Source organism: Trichosurus vulpecula, chromosome 2 (genome assembly GCF_011100635.1).
Source record: "Trichosurus vulpecula isolate mTriVul1 chromosome 2, mTriVul1.pri, whole genome shotgun sequence".
NCBI classification, from domain to species: Eukaryota; Metazoa; Chordata; class Mammalia; order Diprotodontia; family Phalangeridae; genus Trichosurus; species Trichosurus vulpecula.
This window is the reverse complement of record NC_050574.1, coordinates 372,538,866-372,560,427: the sequence shown is the minus strand read 5'-3', so window position 1 is coordinate 372,560,427 and position 21,562 is coordinate 372,538,866. Positions and strand designations below refer to the sequence as shown.

General features: G+C 36.2%; 1 protein-coding gene across 1 annotated transcript in view; it reads right to left on the bottom strand.

Annotated features, from left to right (window-relative positions):
- KCNJ6 (potassium inwardly rectifying channel subfamily J member 6) overlaps positions 1-10,654 on the bottom strand; it is a 190,686-nt gene extending 180,032 nt beyond the window's left edge. The window contains exon 1 of the mRNA XM_036747749.1: positions 10,609-10,654. Within this exon, the coding sequence (XP_036603644.1) occupies positions 10,609-10,642 (34 nt within the window). The 5' untranslated portion in view covers positions 10,643-10,654. The remainder of the gene's footprint in view (positions 1-10,608) is intronic.
- Between the last annotated feature and the right edge of the window lie 10,908 nt (positions 10,655-21,562).

The window sequence follows — 21,562 nt, the reverse complement described above, 5'->3', positions numbered from 1 at the left end:
TCTGAAGTTCAGGGTGTTGGTTTTTTCCCCTGAACTAAGTGAATGATATTTGTACGCTGAATTAAAGTAAGCTTGTCAACCCCTTAACGTTGCTTTCCTTACTAAAGCAGATCAAAAGAACCTGTGCTTTTGCAGTGTGCTGGTAGCATCCTTGTTGTTGGGTTTGTGTTGGTCTCTCACCCCCCACAACAGCTGCTAGCTGGATTGTTGAAACCAGGGGATGCCATGATCAGACCTGTGCTTTAGGAAGATTATTTTGGCAATTGCGTGAGTGGTATTGTTTCTTGGATTGCTATGGCCAAAGAATTCAGCACCAAATGTCTAGCCTACTGATAATGAACTTATTTGTGCAAGGCTGCTCTTTGAGAAGACAGAGTTTATTTTTAGGACTACACTTAAAATCTTTCTAGCAGGGAGAATCTTTCAGAGCTTCTTCTGTGTTGGCATAGCTTTTGAAAATGCAGATTCACTTCCACATGACAATCAAGCACCAGAGCAGGAGGAAGCTATGGAGTATTGGAGTTCTAGCATGAGTTACGTATTGGAGAGGAGACAAATGAGGTAGGAAGACCATTTAGGAGACTATTATAAGAAGTCAGGTGAGAGGTGATCCACTGTGCGGCTATGTGACTGGAAAGAAGAAAAAGATTATAAGACACATTGTAGAGGTAAAGTTGACAAGATTTGGACATTTATTGAATTGGTATGGTAGGGGTGAGGAGGGAGAAGAGTTAAAAAAAGACTCAGCAATTAGAAATTTGCCACCATCTGGAGAGTGATGGTGCCCCCAATGAAAAGAGGGAATTTTGGAGGTTATGTATATTTATGGTTGAAGCATGAAGACGTAAGTTTTAGGAATGTTGTGTTTGATGTATTGATGAGACAGCTGGCTAGAGATTTCTAGTAGACAAATGAACTATAATGTAATATAATGCTGGACTATAATAAATGGGAGAAATTAGGGTTGGATTAGGGAGTCATATGCATAGAGGAAATAAATAATCCATGAGAGTAGGTCACTAAAGGAGAGAATACTGAAGAAAGAATGGAAAAGAATCAGGACAGAGCCTTGAGGAACATTCCTCTAGGGGGAAGAAACATAATGACCAGGGAAGGAAACTGGGAAAGAGATATCAGATACTCAGGAGGAAAACCAATAGAAGGCAATGAAATAAAAACTCAGGGAGGACTACTCAAGTAGTATACTTCTTGGGACATGGTGAGTATTTCATAGAAGCTTTTTCATTCATTCATAGTAAATATTTAGATCAATAAGTCATTTGGTACCAGATACGCATCAAAATATTTTTTTTTTTGCCACAGTGTTATCCAATTTTCCCAGTAATTTTTGTAACAGGTCAATTCCTCAGAATGAGTTCAAATTTAATATGGCTGCCACAAATCATTCTCTCCACCAAGTTTATTTCCAAAATGTGATATAGCTCCCTTGCTGAAGAATATGGTTCCCTGGTTGATCTACTGACCAAACATCCATGTGCATCTCCTGCATATTCTCCTAAGACCGAGCCCTCATTGTCCATTTCTTCATTACACTCATTAAACAATCAATTTTCCCCATTATTTCAAATTCTTAAATTTTAGTATTAGGATCATAGATTTAATACCAGGATGGATCTTAAAGGTCATCTAGCCCAGTCTCCTCATTTTTACAGATGAACAACCTAAATCTCAGAAAGATTAAATGACTTGTCCAATGTGACACTTAATGGCAGTTAACGGGAGAAGTAAAATTCAAACCCAGGTCTGCTGATTCCAAACTTAGCCATCTTTTTACCATATCAAATGTATCATATACTAGTTTATTGTATGCATTGGGTCTAGTATTGTATTATTGAACTATTCTAATGAGTTTTTCTATTTTATCCAATACTACACAGTTTGATAATTCTTTTCTGATAGTATAATTTTAGATCTGACATTACAAATCTCCTTTTTTCACTTCTTTTTCATAATTTCCCTCTGTTGTTGAATATTAGTTTTGCCTTTAGCATTTTATTATTTTATTCTTTGAAAAATTTCATTGGTATTTTAATTTGTCAAAGGAGAAATAAAATAGGAATAAACAGAGGTATGACATAAAGGGACCTGAGTTCGAATCCCAATTTTGCCACTTTGTGATCTTGGTTAGGTCATTTAATATCTCTGATCAGTTTCTTTCTCTGTTAAAAAAAAGAATTGGGCTAGATAATCTATAAGATTCATTTCATCTTTAAGTCTACAATCCTATGATTTGTGGATTAATTTAGGTAATACTTTTCTTTCTATCAACGTGTCCATTTTTTTGGCTTGTGTATTTGACAAATTCTACGGGTTTATTTTACTTCCCATTATTCTACGAAGATTTTCATCTCAGTCAATTATTTGTTGACTTTCTTAGATACTGAATGTAGCCCATGCCTCAAAACCCATTTGCATCAGACTGTCCTTATTCATGGAGAAAAATTATTCAGTGCTTCATTTGTGCAAGAAGGGCAAAGCTGGCTAGAGCTTGGGAAAGAAGAGAGATCATGACCTTCTATCTGGAAAGCTTTGAGAGAGGAGACATGGTTCCAGACTCTCTTCAGGTTCCAGAAGGCTGAGAAAGAGTCTGGGAAGAACAGAACATGTAGAGGAGGTGGTGCCTTGATCATGTCTCTCTGGGGAATTTTCCCCTTAGGTGAGATATGGTACTTTCTCATTTGAGTTGAGATTTCTTGCTCATTCACTCTATGATTTCTCATACGCAAACTTTCTCTGATTTCTGTTTTTTTTCTCTTTGGATGAATAGATTTATTTGCTATTTATTGGATGTTCATTATGGAAATGGCATTTTATGGGAAGGGAGTCAAGACTTGGATACATCGCTTGCAGCATGCCTTCCAGGTTGAACACAAAATTATTTCCCACAAACCAATTATATTTAAGGGGGTAGATAGATATAACTTTATCCTTTCCTTGAAAAGAGTGGAGTGAAGTGGGGTCTTTGGCCCCAACTTCCAATTCTCCTCCTGACAGAAATAAAAGTCTCCCTTAGGGAAGGGTGAGTAGGAGGAGAAGATCCTAGAAATAATTACTCGTGCCTCTACCACAGCTAGGCACATCCATGTGGATGCACAGAACCTACACAGGAAAGACATAACACAACACATATCCTTTACATCTAAATAAAATGTACCTTACCTGTGACTCCCTTATTTTTCTCCCAGATTTAATTCTGACTTTCTGGTCTTTTCTACCATGCCCCAGGAGTCTTTTCAAACTGGAAGATTCTTTTGGCCCTGCAGCCCCCTCTTCTAATTTGTGAGTTCCTCTCAGAGCCTCCATTTTGAAGGAATGTCCATGCAGGGTATGCTCATTCCTTCATTCTTCTCCCAACTCTACCATGCCTTTGCACAGGTGCATCTCTTCCCTCAAACACCTCCCCCTATTCAGTTCCCTTTTATGTGCCATTTTCCTCCATTACAATGAAAGCTTCTTGAAGGGAGTATGTTACTTCCACACAGTTCTTTGCACTAGTAAGTGCTTAATATACAAGAAACACATTTGAAACAGGGGGCTACACACAGGGTAAAGGTAAAAGGCTGGAGTAGAATATATTATGCTTCAGCTGAAGTAAAAAAAAAAGCATGGGTAGCAATCCTAATATCAGACAAAGCAAAAGCAAAAATATATCTAATCAAAAGAGATAAGGAAGGAAAGCATACCCTGCTAAGGCACCATAGACAATGAAATAATATCATTACTAAACATATATGTACCAAGTGGTATAGCATCCAAGTTTTTGGAGGAGAAGTTAAGGGAGTTACAGGAAGAAATAGACAGCAAAACTATAGTGGTAGGGGATCTTGACCTCCCCCTCTCTGAACTTGATAAATTTAACCTCAAAATAAACAAGAAAGAACTTAAGGAGGTGAACAGAATTTAGAAAAGGTAGATATGATAGACCTCTGGAGAAAATTGAATGGGGACAGGAAGGAATATACCTTTTTCTCAGCAGTACATGGCACATACACAAAAATTTACCATGTACTAGGGCATAAAACCTCACGATCTAGTGCAGAAAGGCAGAAATATTAACTGTATCCTTTTCAGATCATGATGCAATAAAAATTATATGTGATAAAGGGCCATGGAAAGATACACTAAAATTAATTGGAAACTAAATAATCTATTCCTAAAGAATGAGTTGGCCAAACAATGAATCATAGAAACAATCAATAACTTCATTCAAGAGAATGACAATGAGACAATACACCAAAACTTATGGGATGAAGTAAGTGCTTAATAAATACTTGTTGACTCAAATTTGACACTTAATATTTATGTGACCTCAGTGAATCACTTTGGGCCAAAGTTTGCTCATCTAAGATAAGAGCTCTAGAGCTATAATCCTGTGATCATATCGTGTCATCTGCAATTAGCGATATTTTAACCCTTTTGTAGGTAGGGCTTGTTCCTATTCTTTGTTTTGTCACTTATAGAATGAGAGGACTGGACTAGGTCACCTCTAAGGCTCCTTCTAGGTTTAAATTAATGGAACCCATTTTATTCTTTTTGTATGTGTGAGTGTGTCACCAGTGGTTTATGTGCTATGAATAAACTCCATTCATGAAGCTTTCCCTCTCCAACCACTCCCTCTTACCCCAAAGCATATTCAGAATTACCCTTACTGGTTCTTTTCTGTGTCGGAGCTTTGGGTCTGACTTTCAGCTGTGTACATAGCTGAAGTGCCTGTACAGAGATGATGAAGAGTCACTTAATTGGCTACTGAGCCAGAGGAGCTGATGACTCAGTGGATACACAAAAGGGATCAACACTGCTGGTCAGTTCAAGACTTTCCATGCTTCCTTCTTCTAGATCCAAGCATTACTAACTTCCCAAACAAGTTAGAATCACTCCACTAGATTTTCTTTCATATAAAGGGGAATAAAATTATAGTAATGAAAGGACAGTGAGCAAAGGCAGGGGGAAAGTTTGTTTGAATAGCCAGGGCCTATGCTCTGTTATTGTGAAATCCTTTCTGACTTTTCATGACTCCATTTGGGGTTTTGTTGGCAAAGATAATGGAGTGGTTTGCCATTTCCTTCTCTAGCTCATTTGACAGATTAGGAAACTGAGGGAAGCAGCATTAAGTGACTTGCCCAGGGTCACACAACTAGTAAATGTCTGAGACCAGATCTAACCTCAAGAAGAGGAGTCTTCCTGACTTTAGGCCTGGAGCTTTATACACCATGTTCTTAGCTGCCCCTGAGCCTATGTTACTAATTACAAAACCTAAAAAGGCTTCTCCTGTTTTAAACTCTTTTCCCCTTACAGGAAGGAGAGCAACAGGAAGAGAGGGTGTGAGGGAAGGAGGGAGAAGAGAGGGAGAGACAAAGAAAGGAAGGGAGAGAGGAAGGGATAAGTAGACAGAGGGGGGAAGGGAGAGAGGGAGGGAGAGAGAAAGAGCTGAAGAGAGGGGGGAAAGAAAGAGGGGGAAGAAGGAGGTGAGAGGAGGGAGAGAGGGGAAGGGGGAGGGAAGTGAGGTGGAGGGAGGGATAGAAAGAGAGAGAGAGAGAGAGAGAGAGAGAGAGAGAGAGAGAGAGAGAGAGAGAGAGAGAGAGAGAGAGAGAGAGAGATCCAGAGAAAATGATATGAAAGACACAATTAGAATGCTTAATCCTGGCAAGGAGAAAAGCTTCCTCTGCCTCCGAGAATGGGGTAATATATAGGCATGTGAAGTGCTGCCATGTGGAGTAGGAACAATGATGGATGGATCAATTTTTTCAGTAAAACAGAAGGCAACGTTATCTGTTGAGAAAGAGGGGGCTAGTGGTAGCGTTTGGAGTTTGATGAGCTAAAAGAAATAGCACAGCCTTAGATGAGGTGATAGCCAATTAGGGAAGAGTAAAAGGACTGGCTTCTAGCTTGACATGCTTTATGATGTATCTTATAATCAGGCAGCCTGGAATTCACAATACTGAGGGTGCAGTGGTTGAAAACTATTATTGATATTGCTAATGCTGTGAATTTGTAGATTCTTGTATGTTATTTTTGGGACCCCACTACTTATCTCAGACAAGTGAAATGTCTCGAAGCCCTTTGTTCAAGTTGGTGTTTATGATCTTTAATCTGAGGGGGTGATGAAGTATTAGATGATGATGAACTACGTAGTGATGAAGATGAAGGTAGTGATAAGGCAAATAGATGTGGGTCTGTGAGGAACAACAAGTAGTCTAGTGTGGCTGGATCACAGTGCATGGAGGAGAGTAAAGTATAAAAAAAATGAAAAGGTAGGAAGGAACCAGGATGTGAAGAGATTTCAATGTTTTAATAATTGTCTATATATTCTCAGGATAGATTGAGGACTTCCTATGTAAAATCAATGCTGCTTTAGTATTTGGAAATAACCTTTTAAATCTTGTTTTCCTGTTTGGTAATTCCCTCAGATAACACCAAGTGACAAAAGAACCCATTTTACAGATTAGGTGCTCTCTGCTGCAACATTCCTGAGATTTGAAACCTTCCCACAACCATCTGATGATCCTTCAGATGCAGTGAACTGACCATCCTTGTCCAAGTAACAAGAACTTCTCTTGTCTTGGATAAAAGAAATGACTGAAAAGAAAGAACAAGACTAGCTCCATCTCATAGAAGTAAGAAAACTTCACTGCTTCACAAAACTTTACAATTAGAACCAATAAGAAATACATGCTTTTGCAAAATCACAAAGACATCTAAGAAACAAATTATTTTGGAACGTAAAAAGAAACAACACACATTTTTCCACTGTGATTACTAGACTTCTCCCACTTGCCAGCCCTTCTCTACCCACTAAAAACAAATGAACAAACAAAAACTATAGAAATGTGTAGCTATGTCACATCAAATGGGAACAATCTTCAGAGCCATATGACTCTCTCTTGTTTAACAAGTAAAATGGTGTTTGGCTTATACGACTTTTTTGGTCTGATACTACATTTCATAGAATCACAGAAACATAGACTTATAGAAATTTGAAGGAATATTTCCAGTTCAATCCATAGACAAAAAGAATCTTTGCTATAACATAACTATGAAGGAATTGCTTAGCTTCTGCTTAGAAAGCTTTGTGGAGGAGAATCTACCAATCGATTTCATTTTTGGACCACTTTAACAGTTAGAAAGTTTTTTTTCCTGACATCAGGTCTAAATGACCTCTTGCGACTTTTGTACCCAAAACTCTTAGTTCTGCCTTCTGTGGCCAAACAGTAAGTTTAATTCCTTTTTCCCATATCAGCCTTTCAAATACTTTTAAGATAGCTATCATGTCACCCTTGAGTCTTCTCCAGGCTAAAGACAACAAGCTGCTTCAACCAGTGTTTATATGACAAGGACTTAAGAGCCTTTGCAGTTCTGGCTACACTCCTCTGGACATTTTCCAGTTGATCCTTTTAGAGCTACAACCTATCATGCCCAATCTGGAACACAGTCCTCCATATGAGGTCTGGTGTGGACAAAGTACAGTGGAACTATTCCCATTCCCAGAATTTTTTGTTGTTCAGTCATGTGCAACTCCTTAGGAAGATGAGTCTTTCTGACTTCAGGCCCAGCACACTATCCTGTGTGCCACCTAGCTTCCCCCAGGAGTTATTCGCCTTTTAATAGAGCCTAAGATCAACTAGCCTTTTTGGCTCCCACATCATACTGCTGACGTATCGAACTTGTAGACCACTAAAATCGCCCAGATCTTTTTCAAAACAATTGCTGTCTAACCATGCCTCCCCATCTTGTACTTGTGAAGTTGATGTTTTCTACCCCAGTATAAACAGGACACCTAGATGGCACAGGGGCTGAAGTCAGGAAGACCTGAGTTCAAATTCAGCCTCAGACACTTACTAGCTATGTGATCTTGGATAAGTCACAACCTTGTTTACATCAGTTCCTCATCTGTAAAAAATGAGCTGGAGAAGGAAATGGCAAACCACTCCAGCATCTTTGTTAAAAAAAACCCAACCTAAATGGGGTTACGCAGAGTTGGATGTGACTGAAAAAGGATTGAACAAACAAAATAAGACTTCACAAATAATACTAATGAATTTCATTTTATTACATTAAGTCCAGTACTTTAGTTTGGTCAAAATCCATTTGGATTTTGACCTGACCATTTACTGTATTATCAGTCTCTCTTAGATTTGTGTCATCTGTAAATTTAATGAATCATCTATGCCTTTATCTAACCATTGGTAAAAATGTTGAATAGCACAGAACCAAACATAAACCCCTTAGGTAATTCACTGGAGACCTCTTACCATGTTGACATTGACACATTAAGAATTATTCGTTGAGTCTGTCCATCCAACCAGCTCCGAATCCATCTGTTGTATCCATGCTTCCATGTACTATTATCCATGTATTTGTTATCTAATCCATATCTCTCCATCTTCTCCAGAACAATAGTGTAAAGTGCTTTATCAAATGTTTTGTTAAAATGTAGACTAACTAATCTACAGTATTTCCCTCATCTAATAACTTAATAAGAATGTTCAAAAAGGAAATGAGGTTAGTCTGATATGAGCTGTTCTAGATGAAGTATCTTGATGATACTAGGTTTTTAAAATAACTGTTTCCTTTTCTAAATGTTCATTAACTATCTCTTTAATGATTAATTTTTCCCCCATGAACTTAAGTCAAGCTCACTGGTTTGTAGTTCACAAACAACTTTCTTTTCCCTTTTGGAAAATTCAAAGAACACTTTCCCTTCTGCAATCTCATGGCACGTCTTCTATCATCCATGCTCTTTCAAATATTACCAGAGAGTGAATTAAAAGTGGTACTGACTAATTTTGCTACAGGAAGAAACAGTTTTAGTAAGACAGGGAGGGGTACAATGAGATAAAATTGTTTAGAATGTGGGTAGAATCAAAGTACATTTTAAAAATCAGTTACAGAAAGACATTTTGTGGGCCTAATGATGTCTGAGAGTTTTGGTAAGATTGTTATATACTATTGTAGATGAAATACAAATATAGGAAAACAGAGGTAATCTTACTAAAAAGCTATATCGCAATATAAAATGAGAACTACAGAATTGTTTACATCCTTTGAGGACTATATATCGATAACGGTATTGAATGGGGGGAAGGGGAATATGTCTGTACAAAAATATTCACAGCAGTGGAATTCATAACAGAAAATAAAAAGGAAGGTAAAAGAAAAAAACCATGTTAGATTGGCAAATGGTTGAACAAATTATGATGGATATAATGGAATAGCATCATACTCGAAGAAATGACAAACATGAAGACTTTAAATAGATATGGGAGGACTTCTAGGAAGTGATTTAGAGTTTAAAAAAACCAGATTCACGGTAGTGGTATAACCTCTGACTACAAACTGGCCTTTGAGTCAGGAAGACCTGATGTCAAGTCCTCCCTCTGATACTGTATGCTTATAGGCAGATTACTTAACTTCTCTGTGCCTCAGTTTTCTCATCAGTACAGATAGAATAATAACTGTAGTACCTACCTCAAAGAGTTGCTGTGAAGATCAAATGAAATAATATATGTAAAGCATTTTGCAAATATTGATATATGATATGAATATAAATTACTACTACTACTATTAAAACAACAACTGCTACCACAACTTTTATATCTGTGAAATCCAGAAAAATACAGAGAAGAAAAAGAATTCAGATGAGCTCAAGGAACAAACAGGATTTTTTTCATCGTTACATTATTAAAATGAATATGCTCATTTAAAAATTGACTGTACATAATGGAGTTTATGCTTTCATGTACCATCATATTTATTGTGATTATTATCTTTGTTTATTAGAGTGCATATTTTTGTTGATAGTTACTATGTTTAGAATAAAATTTTTATAATGCCTGGAAAAAATTTTGCAAAGAACAGTGCCCATATTCAAAACAGTTTTTTAAACAGCTGTTTTTTTTCACTATCTCTCTTGCAGGTGTGTTTTCACACTTTTAAGCTTCAACAGTGGGAATTTACATTTTTTAATATGCAGTATCATTTATCTCTTCTCCCCTCCCCAAATGTGCCTTTCATTTAAAAACAAAATATGAGCTTAGAGATCTATTAAAACTCCTAGATATCTGTATGTCTTGTAAGTTGGTTGTAATTCGGGGACTTCATTTTTATGACTATCTTTTGATATGTTTGAACCACCATTTATAAATAAATATATATTCTGTTTTGCCTCACTGTAAGTACCACTATAGATTTTAAGTAAATATATAATGACAGAAAGCCCCATTTTCCTTGCTGCTTATAGAACTCCAGCTGATTCCAAGAAAGAGTTTTGCATAAAAGGCACTCAGTAGCCTGCTTTCTAGTGCAATGATTTAAATCAAGTAGAACTTATGTTATTTTTCCAAAGACTTACTGAGTCATTGTTTTATTACAGGATTCTGGCCTACATAAAACTAAGTTAGAATAATATAACAAATTAATATGTCACAAAGCATAATAGATTTCTTTCTCTCATTAATTATCAGTATAGTATCTAATGTGGTTGGAGGGGGTGGGAGAATTAGAAACTCATATTAAAAGTAATGATAGATTTTGAAACATTTTGTGTTTTCTTTATGGGTTTAAGGCTAAATAAATGTCAAAGGTACTCACTCATGGACTCTGTCAACTTGGCCATTGTCACCATTTCTCTTTTGTGATTCACCTTAGAAAGAAAATATACATATTTAGAAACACATCTTCAATGTGAACTAATGCCATTTGAAGTGTTTCAATTTAAACTACTCTTCCCTTTTATTTCTCAATCACAATTTAATCTCCAATTGCCAAGTGCTTGAAAAACCAATTTAGAATGGTCAGGAGGAAGTCTATGTCCTATTTGTACTTATTTAAAAAAGACCTTTGATTTAAAAATTTTTTAATTTATGGAATAAAACAAGCACTTTCATAACATAGTAAAATGAGAAAGATGATTGCACATGAAACTGCAAATCTACTATGTACAACTTGATGTTCCTTTTAAACGTATAATAAAATTATGTAAATTTCTTTTTTCCCCTCTCTCTCACCCTAGAGATGGCTACCATTACACACACACACACACACACACACACACACACACACACACTCACAAAATCATTCTATGCATACTTCATCCATTCTTTCTCTGGATGTACTTCCTTCATATGTTCTTTGTTGTTAATTGGGGGTACTCATTGCTTGTGGGAATCTGTACTTGATTATGTTGACTAAAATACAAATAATCTTTAAATGTATATATACATATACACATACATAAAAATATACACATAAATTGATGTGTATATGCATATATATACCTGTGTATGTATGTATATATAGTCAGTAAGCATTATTAAATGCCTACTATATGCCAGGCACTGTGTTAAGCACTGGGGATACAAATATGAAAAAGTAAAGGCAGTCCTTGCCCTCAAGGAACTTAGAATCTAATAGGGAAAGAGAAAACACAAAAAGCTGAAAAAAGTGGGGAGGTGGGAACGGCAAAAGTACCTGACAAATGAACCTGGTAGAGAAGTAGGTCAGAGAAATCCTGAAGTAGTAAAGCCAGGTGAGAAATAAGATGATATTTGGGGTGGAGCCAAGATGGTGGCTAGAAAGCAGGGACTTGCTTGACCTCTCCCCCAAATCCCTAGAAACACCTGTAAAAATGGCTCTGAGCAAATTCTAGGGCTGCGGAATCCACGAAATAGCAGAGGGAAACAGGTCTCCAGTCCAGAAGAGCCTGGATGGTTTCTGGGAAGGGTCTATCGCATGGTGCTGGGAGCACAGCACAGCCCAGAGTGGGCCACACCAGGACACACCAGACCCAGAGTCAGCCAGCTGGAACAGGCCTTGGGGCCATGAATCCGTGAGCTGTGGCAGTTACCAGACTTCTCAACCTACAAATGCCAAAGAGCAGGTTAGAGGGAAACTGCGGAATCGAGTTCAGAGAAGTCCTATCATCAGCCCTGGAGGTGGTGGAGGTGGTGCAGTGGTGGCAGCAGCAGGAAATTCCTGAGACTGCTTCCAGAACTACAGAGTCAGCTGCTGCCCAGGTCCCTCTCTCATACAGTGGGAGGAATCTAGCGGCGGATCAGAGTGGGAGTGCAAGGAGTGTTTTGTGGGCACAAAGGCAGATTCTCTTGCTGTGCCCTGCTTGTATCTGTATTCTGGTCCTGGTTGGTGGTTCTTGGGGGAGGAGGAGTGCTGCAGTGACAGAGCCTGGGGTGATGGTGGAGTAGAAGTAGCTCTGAAAACAGCAGGGCTTGGACCCTAAAGCTTGGGACAAAGTACTCTCTACTCTACAACAGTTGTATCCTGAGAAAAAGCTCAAGGGTCAAGTAGTTGGCTGGGAAGTGAAAATGGACTCAGACTCAAACGCAGCCTCAAACTCAAACTCTAGATTGCTTTTTTGGTGACAAAGAGGATCTAAACATATAGCCAGAAGAAGTCAACAAAGTCAAAGAGCCTACATCAAAAGCCTTCAAGAAGAATATGAATTGGTCTCAGGCCATGGAAGAGCTCAAAAAGGATTTGGAAAAGCAAGTAAGAAAAGTAGAAGAAAAATTGGGACAAGAAATGAGAATGATGCAAGAAAACCATGAAAAACAAGTCAATGACTTGCTAAAGGAGACCCAAAAAATACTGAAGAACATAACACCTTAAAGAACAGACTAACCCCAATGCCAAAAGAGCTCCAAAAAGTCAAGGAGGAGAAGAATGCCTTGAAAGGCAGCATTAGCCAAATGGAAAAGGAGGTCCAAAACACCACCAAAGAAAATACCACCTTAAAAATTAGATTGGCACAAGTGGAGGCTAGTGACTTTATGAGAAATCAAGATATTATAAAACAGAACCAAAGGAATGAAAAAAAGAAAGACAATGTGAAATATCTCATTGAAAAATCCACTGACCTGGAAAATAGATCCAGGAGAGATAGTTTAAAATTTATTGGACTACCTGAAAGCCATGATCAAAAAAAGAGCCTAGACATCATCTTTCCAGAAATTATCAAGGAAAACTTCCCTGATATTCTAGAACCAGAGGGTAAAATAGAAATTGAAAGAATCCACCGATTGCTTCTTGAAAAAGATCCCCAAAAGAAAACTCCTAGGAATATTGTCACCAAATTCCAGAGTTTGCAGGTCAAGGAGAAAATAATGCAAGCAGCCAGAAAGAAATAATTTGAATATTGTGGAAACACAATCAGAATAACACAAGATCCAGTGGCTTCTACATTAAGGGTTTGAAGGGCTTGGAATATGATATGCTGGAGGTCAAAGGAGTAGGATTAAAATCAAGAATCACCTATCCAGCAAAACTGAGTATCCTGCTCCAAGGCAAAATATGAATTTTGAATAAAATAGAGGACTTTCAAGCTTTTTCAATGAAAAGACCAGAGCTGAATAGAAAATCTGACTTTCAGATACAAGAATCAGGAGAAGCATGAAAAGGTAAACAAGAAAGAGAATTCATAAGGGATTTACTAATGTTGAATTGTTTTGTTTACATTCCTACATGGAAAGATGATGTGTGTAATTCATGAGACCTTTCTCAGTATTAGGGTAGTTGAAGGGAATATACATACATACATACATACATACATACTTACATACATACATGCATACATACATACATACATATACATTTATACATACATACATACATATATACATTATATATATAAAGACAGAGGGCACAGGGTGAGTTGAATATGAAGGGACGATATCTAAAAAAATAAAATAAAATAAATTTAAGGGGTGAGAGAGGAATATATTGAGAGAGGGAGAAAGGGAGAGACAGAATAGGGTAAATTATCTCACATAAAAGTGGCAATAAAAAGCAGTTCTGTTGGAAGGGAAGAGGGGGCAGGTGAGGGGAAATGAGTGAATCTTACTCTCATAGGATTCAACTTGAGGAGGGAACAACATACACACTCAATTGGGTATCTTACTCCACAGGAAAGTAGAGGGAAGGGGATAAAAAAGGGGGGAAGATAGAAGGGAAGGCAGGTAGGGGGAGGAGGTAATCAAAAGCAAACACTTTTGAAAAGGGACAGGGTCAAGGGAGAAAACTGAGACAGGATAGGGGGGACAGGATAGGATAGAAGGAAATATAGTTAGCCCTTCACAACATGAGCATTGTGGAAGTGTTTTACATAGTGTGATCTATGTTGAATTGCTTGCCTTCCTAGGAAGGGTGGGTGGGAAGGGAAGAGGGGAGAGAATTTGGAACTCAAAGTTTTAAAAGCAGATGCTTAAAAAGTCGTTTTTTGCATACAGCTGGGAAACAAGATATATAGGGAATGGGGCATAGAAATCTATCCTGCCCTACCAGAAAGTAAGGGGAAAGGGAATGGTGGGGGGAGTGGGATGAAAGAAGGGAGGGCTGACTGGGGAACAAGGCAATCAGAATATATGCCACTTGGAATGGGGGGGGGGAGGGTAGAAATGGGGAGAAAATTTGTAACTCAAAATCTTGTGGAAATCAATGTTGAAAACCAAAATATTAAATAAAAATGATGAAATAAAAAAGAAATAAGGAGATGTTTGAGCTAAGCTTTTATACTTGTGTGTGTTTTTAATAGTATATTTGTTTGCACAGAATATAATAGAATATCTTATTAGATACGTAATGTCCATTGCCATTCTTGTACTATACTGTTTTCTGGCAGAACTTTTTGAATCTTTTAAATAAAAAGTTACTTGGTTTTTCTTTTTCTCCTATTTTTGTTTTTCCTTCCTATTTTCTTGATGTTTTCTCAAGGCATCACATTTATTCAGATTATAGTCATTTTCATTTTGGGGTTATACACATTTTGTTACAATTAGACCATAGGTTGTAACTTAATTAGTTTGAGAATTACTGTGTCACATTTTGGATTTGTTCTAATAAGATGCCATTTAGGGAAGATGCTGAAAATGTTAGTTGTCTCTACTGTTGAAAGTGCACACCTGTTCCCATTTCTCTAGATTTCTGAAAGTATCCAGGCATAGTTTGAACATTTAAACTAACTAGGTAAACACTGAAGGCTCCACATGTTTTTAGCTGTTGATGCTATTTCTGTGGAGTTTTTTATGCCCTTATGGGAATAAACCCTTCACAACTATGAATAACCCATACATAACAGAACAACTGCCTTTTACAATAGCAAGAAACTCAGTGCCTCGCAATTTATCATACATCCATCCTCTTCCCTATACTCTTACAACTACCACTCTAGTTCAGATCTTCTTATTTATTAGACTGTTGTTATAAACAGCTGGATTCCCAGTTTCCAGGCTCCCTCCTCTACAATCAATCCTCTATAGTTGCAAAATAATCTTTCTAAACATCAGTATGACCATGTCATTCTTTTGATCAAGTGCCTTCAATTGTTCTCTATTTGTCTCAAGAATAAAATACAAAGTTGGGGTGTCTAGGTGGTGCAGTAAGTAGAGCACTGGCCCTGGGGTCAGGATGACCTGAGTTCAAATGCGGCCTCAGACACTTGACACACTATCTGTGTGACCTTGGGCAAGTCACTTAACCCCAATTGCCCTGCCCTCCCCCTCCAAAAACAAACAAAAAGAATAAAATACAAAGTGCTTGACCTGCCATTTAGAACTTTCAAAATATGGGTACTGCCTTCTATGGTGAGACCAATATCCTAAACCCTTTCCTCATCTAAGTAAGGCTATTTTTTCTTTAAAAGGTATTGAAATAAAGTCTTGAGACTTGATTGGCTCAAAGGACTAACAGCTCAGGCTATGGCCATCTGTTCTTAGTCACCTTCATAAAAAGCAGGCACAAGGAGCTCCAGACCTGGCTGGAGGAAAATGATAAGCAACTCAGGCAAAGGAGCTTGGTCCTACTGAATCAGTTAACTCAAGATATCCCCATTGCATATCCTCATTTTGTATTCTTCTGTTAAGACTAAGTAACTCTCCTTTTACTAATTGTTGAATGACCTAAGAGTATCTTATTTTGTTCTAGGTATCAAGCTTAAACTCCCAGGGGACTGAGCCAACTCCGGGCGTAGTAGTGCAGGATTGGAGCAGAATGATGCCAATGAAGTGGGGGATGGCAGCAGAAAGTGAGTCTGGATTGTCCTTCTTGAGTCTGGTGGTACTTTTGGTGATAACCTCTAGAGAAAGTGAATGATACTGTGAGATGCTCCTTACTCCTGGGAGATTAGAAAGCAAACTGGCTATTAAGCAAGGAGAGACTAATGTGAACATGCTCTGTCTTTAAGAACCATACCTTGAACTAAACTGTTTTTTAGCCTCAACAGCTATCTTATTTCTAGGCCTTCCAGCTAATAATTTAAGTCTTTTCCAGGTTTCAGTAGAGGCTTTCCTTAGAACTTATTTACCTTGAAAGTAGACAGGAAGAATTAGTTGATTTGGGGGGGGGATTGGACGAGATGTTTTTCCCCCTCACTAAAAAGAAAATAAAATACAGAAAAATGACATGTTCCCTTTCCTTGATGGGACTTGAGGCCTTTGTATTATTCATGGTCATCATCACTCAATTGTCTTTGAAAAGACCTATGGAAAGAAGTTCCATCTAACTTTAAAAGGAAAGAACTGTATGGCTTTGAATGACTTCTCGAAAATGACAGTGCAGCTGGACAAACAACTTCTTGTTTCTATAACTCTTATGTGCATATAGTCAGCCAGTTGAGGGGTGGCATGAGGAACTCTAACAGTGAGAGAATACAAACCAAGGTGGGTCTTTGGAATTTTAGGGCTGTTTAACAACTATGCTGAAGAATTCACTTGATTGAACTCTACTGCATGGACTTTGTTGCGATTTTTTGCTATAAGCCAATTGAAGGGATGATGCTTAATTCTTTCAGAAGCCTAGAGACATTTCTGGAATTGGAGATATGGATAAATGTGCCAATTGCATCTCATTTAATTTGTTGAAGATAAGCAGGGATGTTGTATCAGTTTAAAAAGTTTCCACTTTCACTCCTAACTGTGAATTGTAACCAGGGGTCGTCTGGTAATGTTTAATAACTGACTTTTCAAAAAAAAAGTACACACAACACAATTTTAGGATTAATTTGCATCATTGACACTTTCTTAGTATTAGAATCTGGACTCTAGACAATCAACAAAACAATAAATCAAGCCCTGATTTGTAGCATTTATTGATTTCTCATAAGTGCAGTGAATATTTAACAATCCAGAGAGCTAATTTGAGCTGGCTCCAGGATACCCCTGACTCATTCTCATTCTCATTCATTCTCTTTTTCTGTCATATTAGCCAATGTGAGGTATGAAGTGGTACCTCAGAGTTATTCTAATTTGCATTTCTTTAATCAATAGTGAATTAGAGCATTTTTTCACATGACTATAGGTCTGTCTACATTTATTTTAAATGCGGTAACATTATCTAGTCTCACAGGGCTTATTTGGTGATATATAGAAATGATGATGATTTATGTGGGTTTATTTTAGTCTTGCTCTTTCCTAAAAATTATCATTTCAACTAACCTTTTATTTGGATGTCTGGGATTTTCCAAGTATATCATCATATCATCTACAAAAAGTGGTAGGTTTATTACCTTGTTGCCCATTCTGATTAATTTAATATCTTTTTCTTCTCTTATTGCTATTGCTAGCATTTCTAGTATAATATTAAACAATATTGGTGATAATGGACATCCTTGTTTCATGACTGGTCTTATTAGGGAGGATTCGAGCTTATCCCCGTTAAAAATAATGTTGATTACAATTACAAATTATAAATAATGCTGATGCTTCTTAGATTAGGTAAGTGCTTCTTATCATTTAAAGGAAAGATCCACTTATAGCTATTGTTTCAAGTGTTTTTTTAAATAGGGATGAGTATTATCCTTTGTCAGAAACCTTTTCTGCATCTACTGATATAATCATGTGATTTTTGTGACTTTTGTTATTAGTATAAACAATTATGTTAATAATTTCCCTTATATTGAACCAGTCCTATATTCCTGGTATAAATCCCACTTGGTCATAATGTATACTCTCTATAATATATTGTTGTAATCTTTTAGTAGTATCTTAATTTAGGATTTTAGCATCCATATTCATTGGTGAAATTGGTCTATGATTTTCTCTCCATTTGTACTCTCATGTTTTACATATCAGCACCATATTTATTTTATAAAAGGAGTGTAGCAGGACTCCTTTGCCCATTTTTCCAAAGATATTTAATATTGGAATAAGTTTGATTTTTAAACGTTTGGTAGAATTCACTTTTAAATCTATCTGGTCCTAATGCTTTTTTCTTAGGAAGCTTATTTATGGCCTGTTCAATTTACTTTTCTAAAACAGACTTCTTAGATATTCTTTCTTCTGTTTATCTAGACATTATATATTTTTGCAAATATTCTTCCATTTCACTTAAATTGTTAAATTTATTGGCATATTACTGGGCAAAATAACTCTTAATTGTTTGATTTAATTTTCATTAGTGGTATATTTACCTTTTTCATTTTTAATATTTTTAAAATTACATATCCAATCCATCGTTCTGCTCTTCCTCTATTTTGTTGATGTAAGCAAAATTTTCCTCTGATTACTGCTTTTGCTGCATCCCATAAGTTTTGATCTGTTGTCTCATTATTATCACTCTCTTTAATAAAATTCTTAATTGTTTTTATGACTTGTTCTTTAACCCACTCATTCATTCTCACTCATTGAGATTAGGTTAGAGGGGACATTCTGGGAAGATGGTAGAGTAGTTCAGAAATTTACAGGCTCTCCAAATTTCCTCCACAAACAAACAGAATATCACCCTAAAATGAACATAGAACAGCAAAAACAAAGCATAAGGCAGTTGAGTAATCAAAGGAAAAAGAACCTGACCATAGACTGCTACTGTGGTGTAAAAGAATATCCGGATTCATAGTTAGAGGAAGATAGACAAAAAAATCCACTGCTATCCCAAAGAGTGTCAAATGGCCACAAGCACAAAAACAGTTCTTGGAAGAACTTAAAAAGGAATTAAAAAATCCAATAAGAGACTTTGAGGAAAAATTAGAAAAAAATAAAAGCAATCCGAGAAAGTTAACCAATTGGAAAAAGATCCAAAATGTTAAGGAAGAAAATAATTCTTTGAAAACTAGAATTGGGCAAGAGGAATTGAATGACATTATAAGACACTAAGAAATAATAAAACTAGAAAAACTAAAAGAGAATCTGAAACATCTCATTATGAAAACAACTGTTTTGGAAAACAGATTGAGGAGAGATAATGTAAGAATTGTCAGTCTACCAGAAAATTATGATAAAAAAGAATTGATACAATATTACAATAAATTATTAAGGAAAATTGCCCTGAAGTTCAAGAATAAGAGGTTAAAGTACAAATAGAAAAAAATCTACCATTCACCATCTGAAAGAGATTCCAGGAGGAAAACTTATAGGAATGTCATAGCCAAATTTCAAAACTTCTAGGTTAAGGAGAAAATATTGCAAGCAACAAGAAAAAAACACTTTAAATACTGTGGAGATACAATCAGGATTTCACAAGACCAAATGGCTTCTACACAAAAAGACTGTAACAGCAAAAGAGCTGGGATTGTGAACAAGAATAACTTATCCAAGAAAGTTTTGTATAATCCTGAATGAAAAAAAAGAGGTAATTTGACAGATTGAAAGACTTTCAGGTATTTGTGATAAAAAGACCAGAACTCAATGGAAAATTCAATATAAAAGATCCAGAAGAAATATAAGGAAAACATTAAAGACTAATTATAAGAGGTTCATAAAGGTCAAATTCCTTATTTCTTATATATGGAAATATCAGTATTCTTAAGACTTTAATCATTACTAGGGTAGTTTGAAAGAAAGTTTGGGGTTGAGTTATGTATGATGGGGGTGATTCACTAAAAAATTGGGTAGGAAAAGGTAAAAAGGAGGAATTATCTTATAAAAATGGAGTGTGAAAGGAAGAACTAATATAGAGGAAGCAAATGGGCATGAAGGGCTGGTGACATTGGAATCTTACTCTCATGGGATCTGGGTAGAAGAGGAAACAAAGGGTACATCTGAAGTGGGGTAGACATCTTCTGGACCTGTAGTGAGGTGAAAGAACTGGGGAACGTGGTGGGGGAGGGACTTACAGCAGGGTGTGTAGATTAAGATTTAGGAAGGTGGGAGAAGAGGATAAAGAATGTATTTTTAGAGGGGTGGGTAGAAAGAGCAATGGGAAGGTAAGGGGAAAATATAAGGTAACAGGGATAGGGTAAAAAGAGAAGCTGAGAAGGACAATAGTGAGTAAATATAAGATGGAAGGAAATTCACAAATAGTAATTATAACTTTGAATGTGAATGGGATGGACTCACCCAAATGGAAATGGATAGTAGAATGGATTAAAAATCAGAATCCAACAATATATTGTTTACAAGAAACAGTTTTAAGGGATACACAGAGAGTTACAGTGGAGGGTTAGAGTAGTATTTATTATGGTTCAGCTGATGCAAAAAGATGGGGCTAGCAATTATGATCTCAGACAAAGCTATGACTAAAACTGATTTAATTAAAAGATAAACAGGGTAACTACATTTGGATAAAAGGTACCATAGATAATGAATAATATCAATACTGAACTTATATGTGCCAAATATTATAGCATCTAAATTTTTAAAAGTTAAATGAAGTGGTACTATAGTGGTACTATAATAGTGGGGAAGAGGGGGACTTTAATCTTCCCTTCTCAGAACTAGCTAGATCTAATCAAAAAATAAATGAGAAAGAAGTCAAGAAAGTGAATAGGAGCTTAAATAAGCTAGATATGATAGACACCTGGAGACAATTGAATGGAAATAGAAAGGAATACACATTTTTCTTAGTGGTTTATAGCACCTTTACAAAGATTGACCACATATTAGTGTATGAAAACTTTATAGTTAAAAGTAGAAATATTAAAAGCATCCTTTTTAGATCATGATGCAATAAAATTATATATAATAAGATACCACGGAAGCATAGATTAAAAACTAATTGGATATTAAAAACCAAATCTTAAAGAATGAGTGGGTTATAGAATAAATTATAGAAACAATAATTTCATTAAAGAGAATGCCAATAATGAGACAACATATCAAAACCTATGGGATACAACAAAAGCTGTGATCAGAAGAAAATTTATGTCTCTATATGCTTACATCAATAAAATAGGGAAAGAGCAGACTAATGAATTGGGTATATAATTAAAAGAACTAGAAAGAGAAAAATTAAAAATTCTTAATTAAACACTACATTAAAAATCCTAAAAACTAAAGGTGTGATTAATAAAATTGAGTGTAAAAACCCATTGAATTAATGAATGAAATTATGAGTTTGTTTTATGAAAAAACAAACAAAATTAACAATTGGTTAATTTGATTAAAAAAAGAGAGAAAACCAAATCACTAGTATCAAAAATGAAAAGAGTGAATATACCACTAAAGAAGAAATTTAAGCAATTATAAGCAGTTATTTTGTCCAATTATATGACAATGGGTTTAACAATTTAAGTATAATAGAAAAATATATGCAAATATATAAATTGCCTCCATTAGTAGAAGAGGAAACAGAATACCTAAAAAGACCTGTTTCAGAGAAGGAA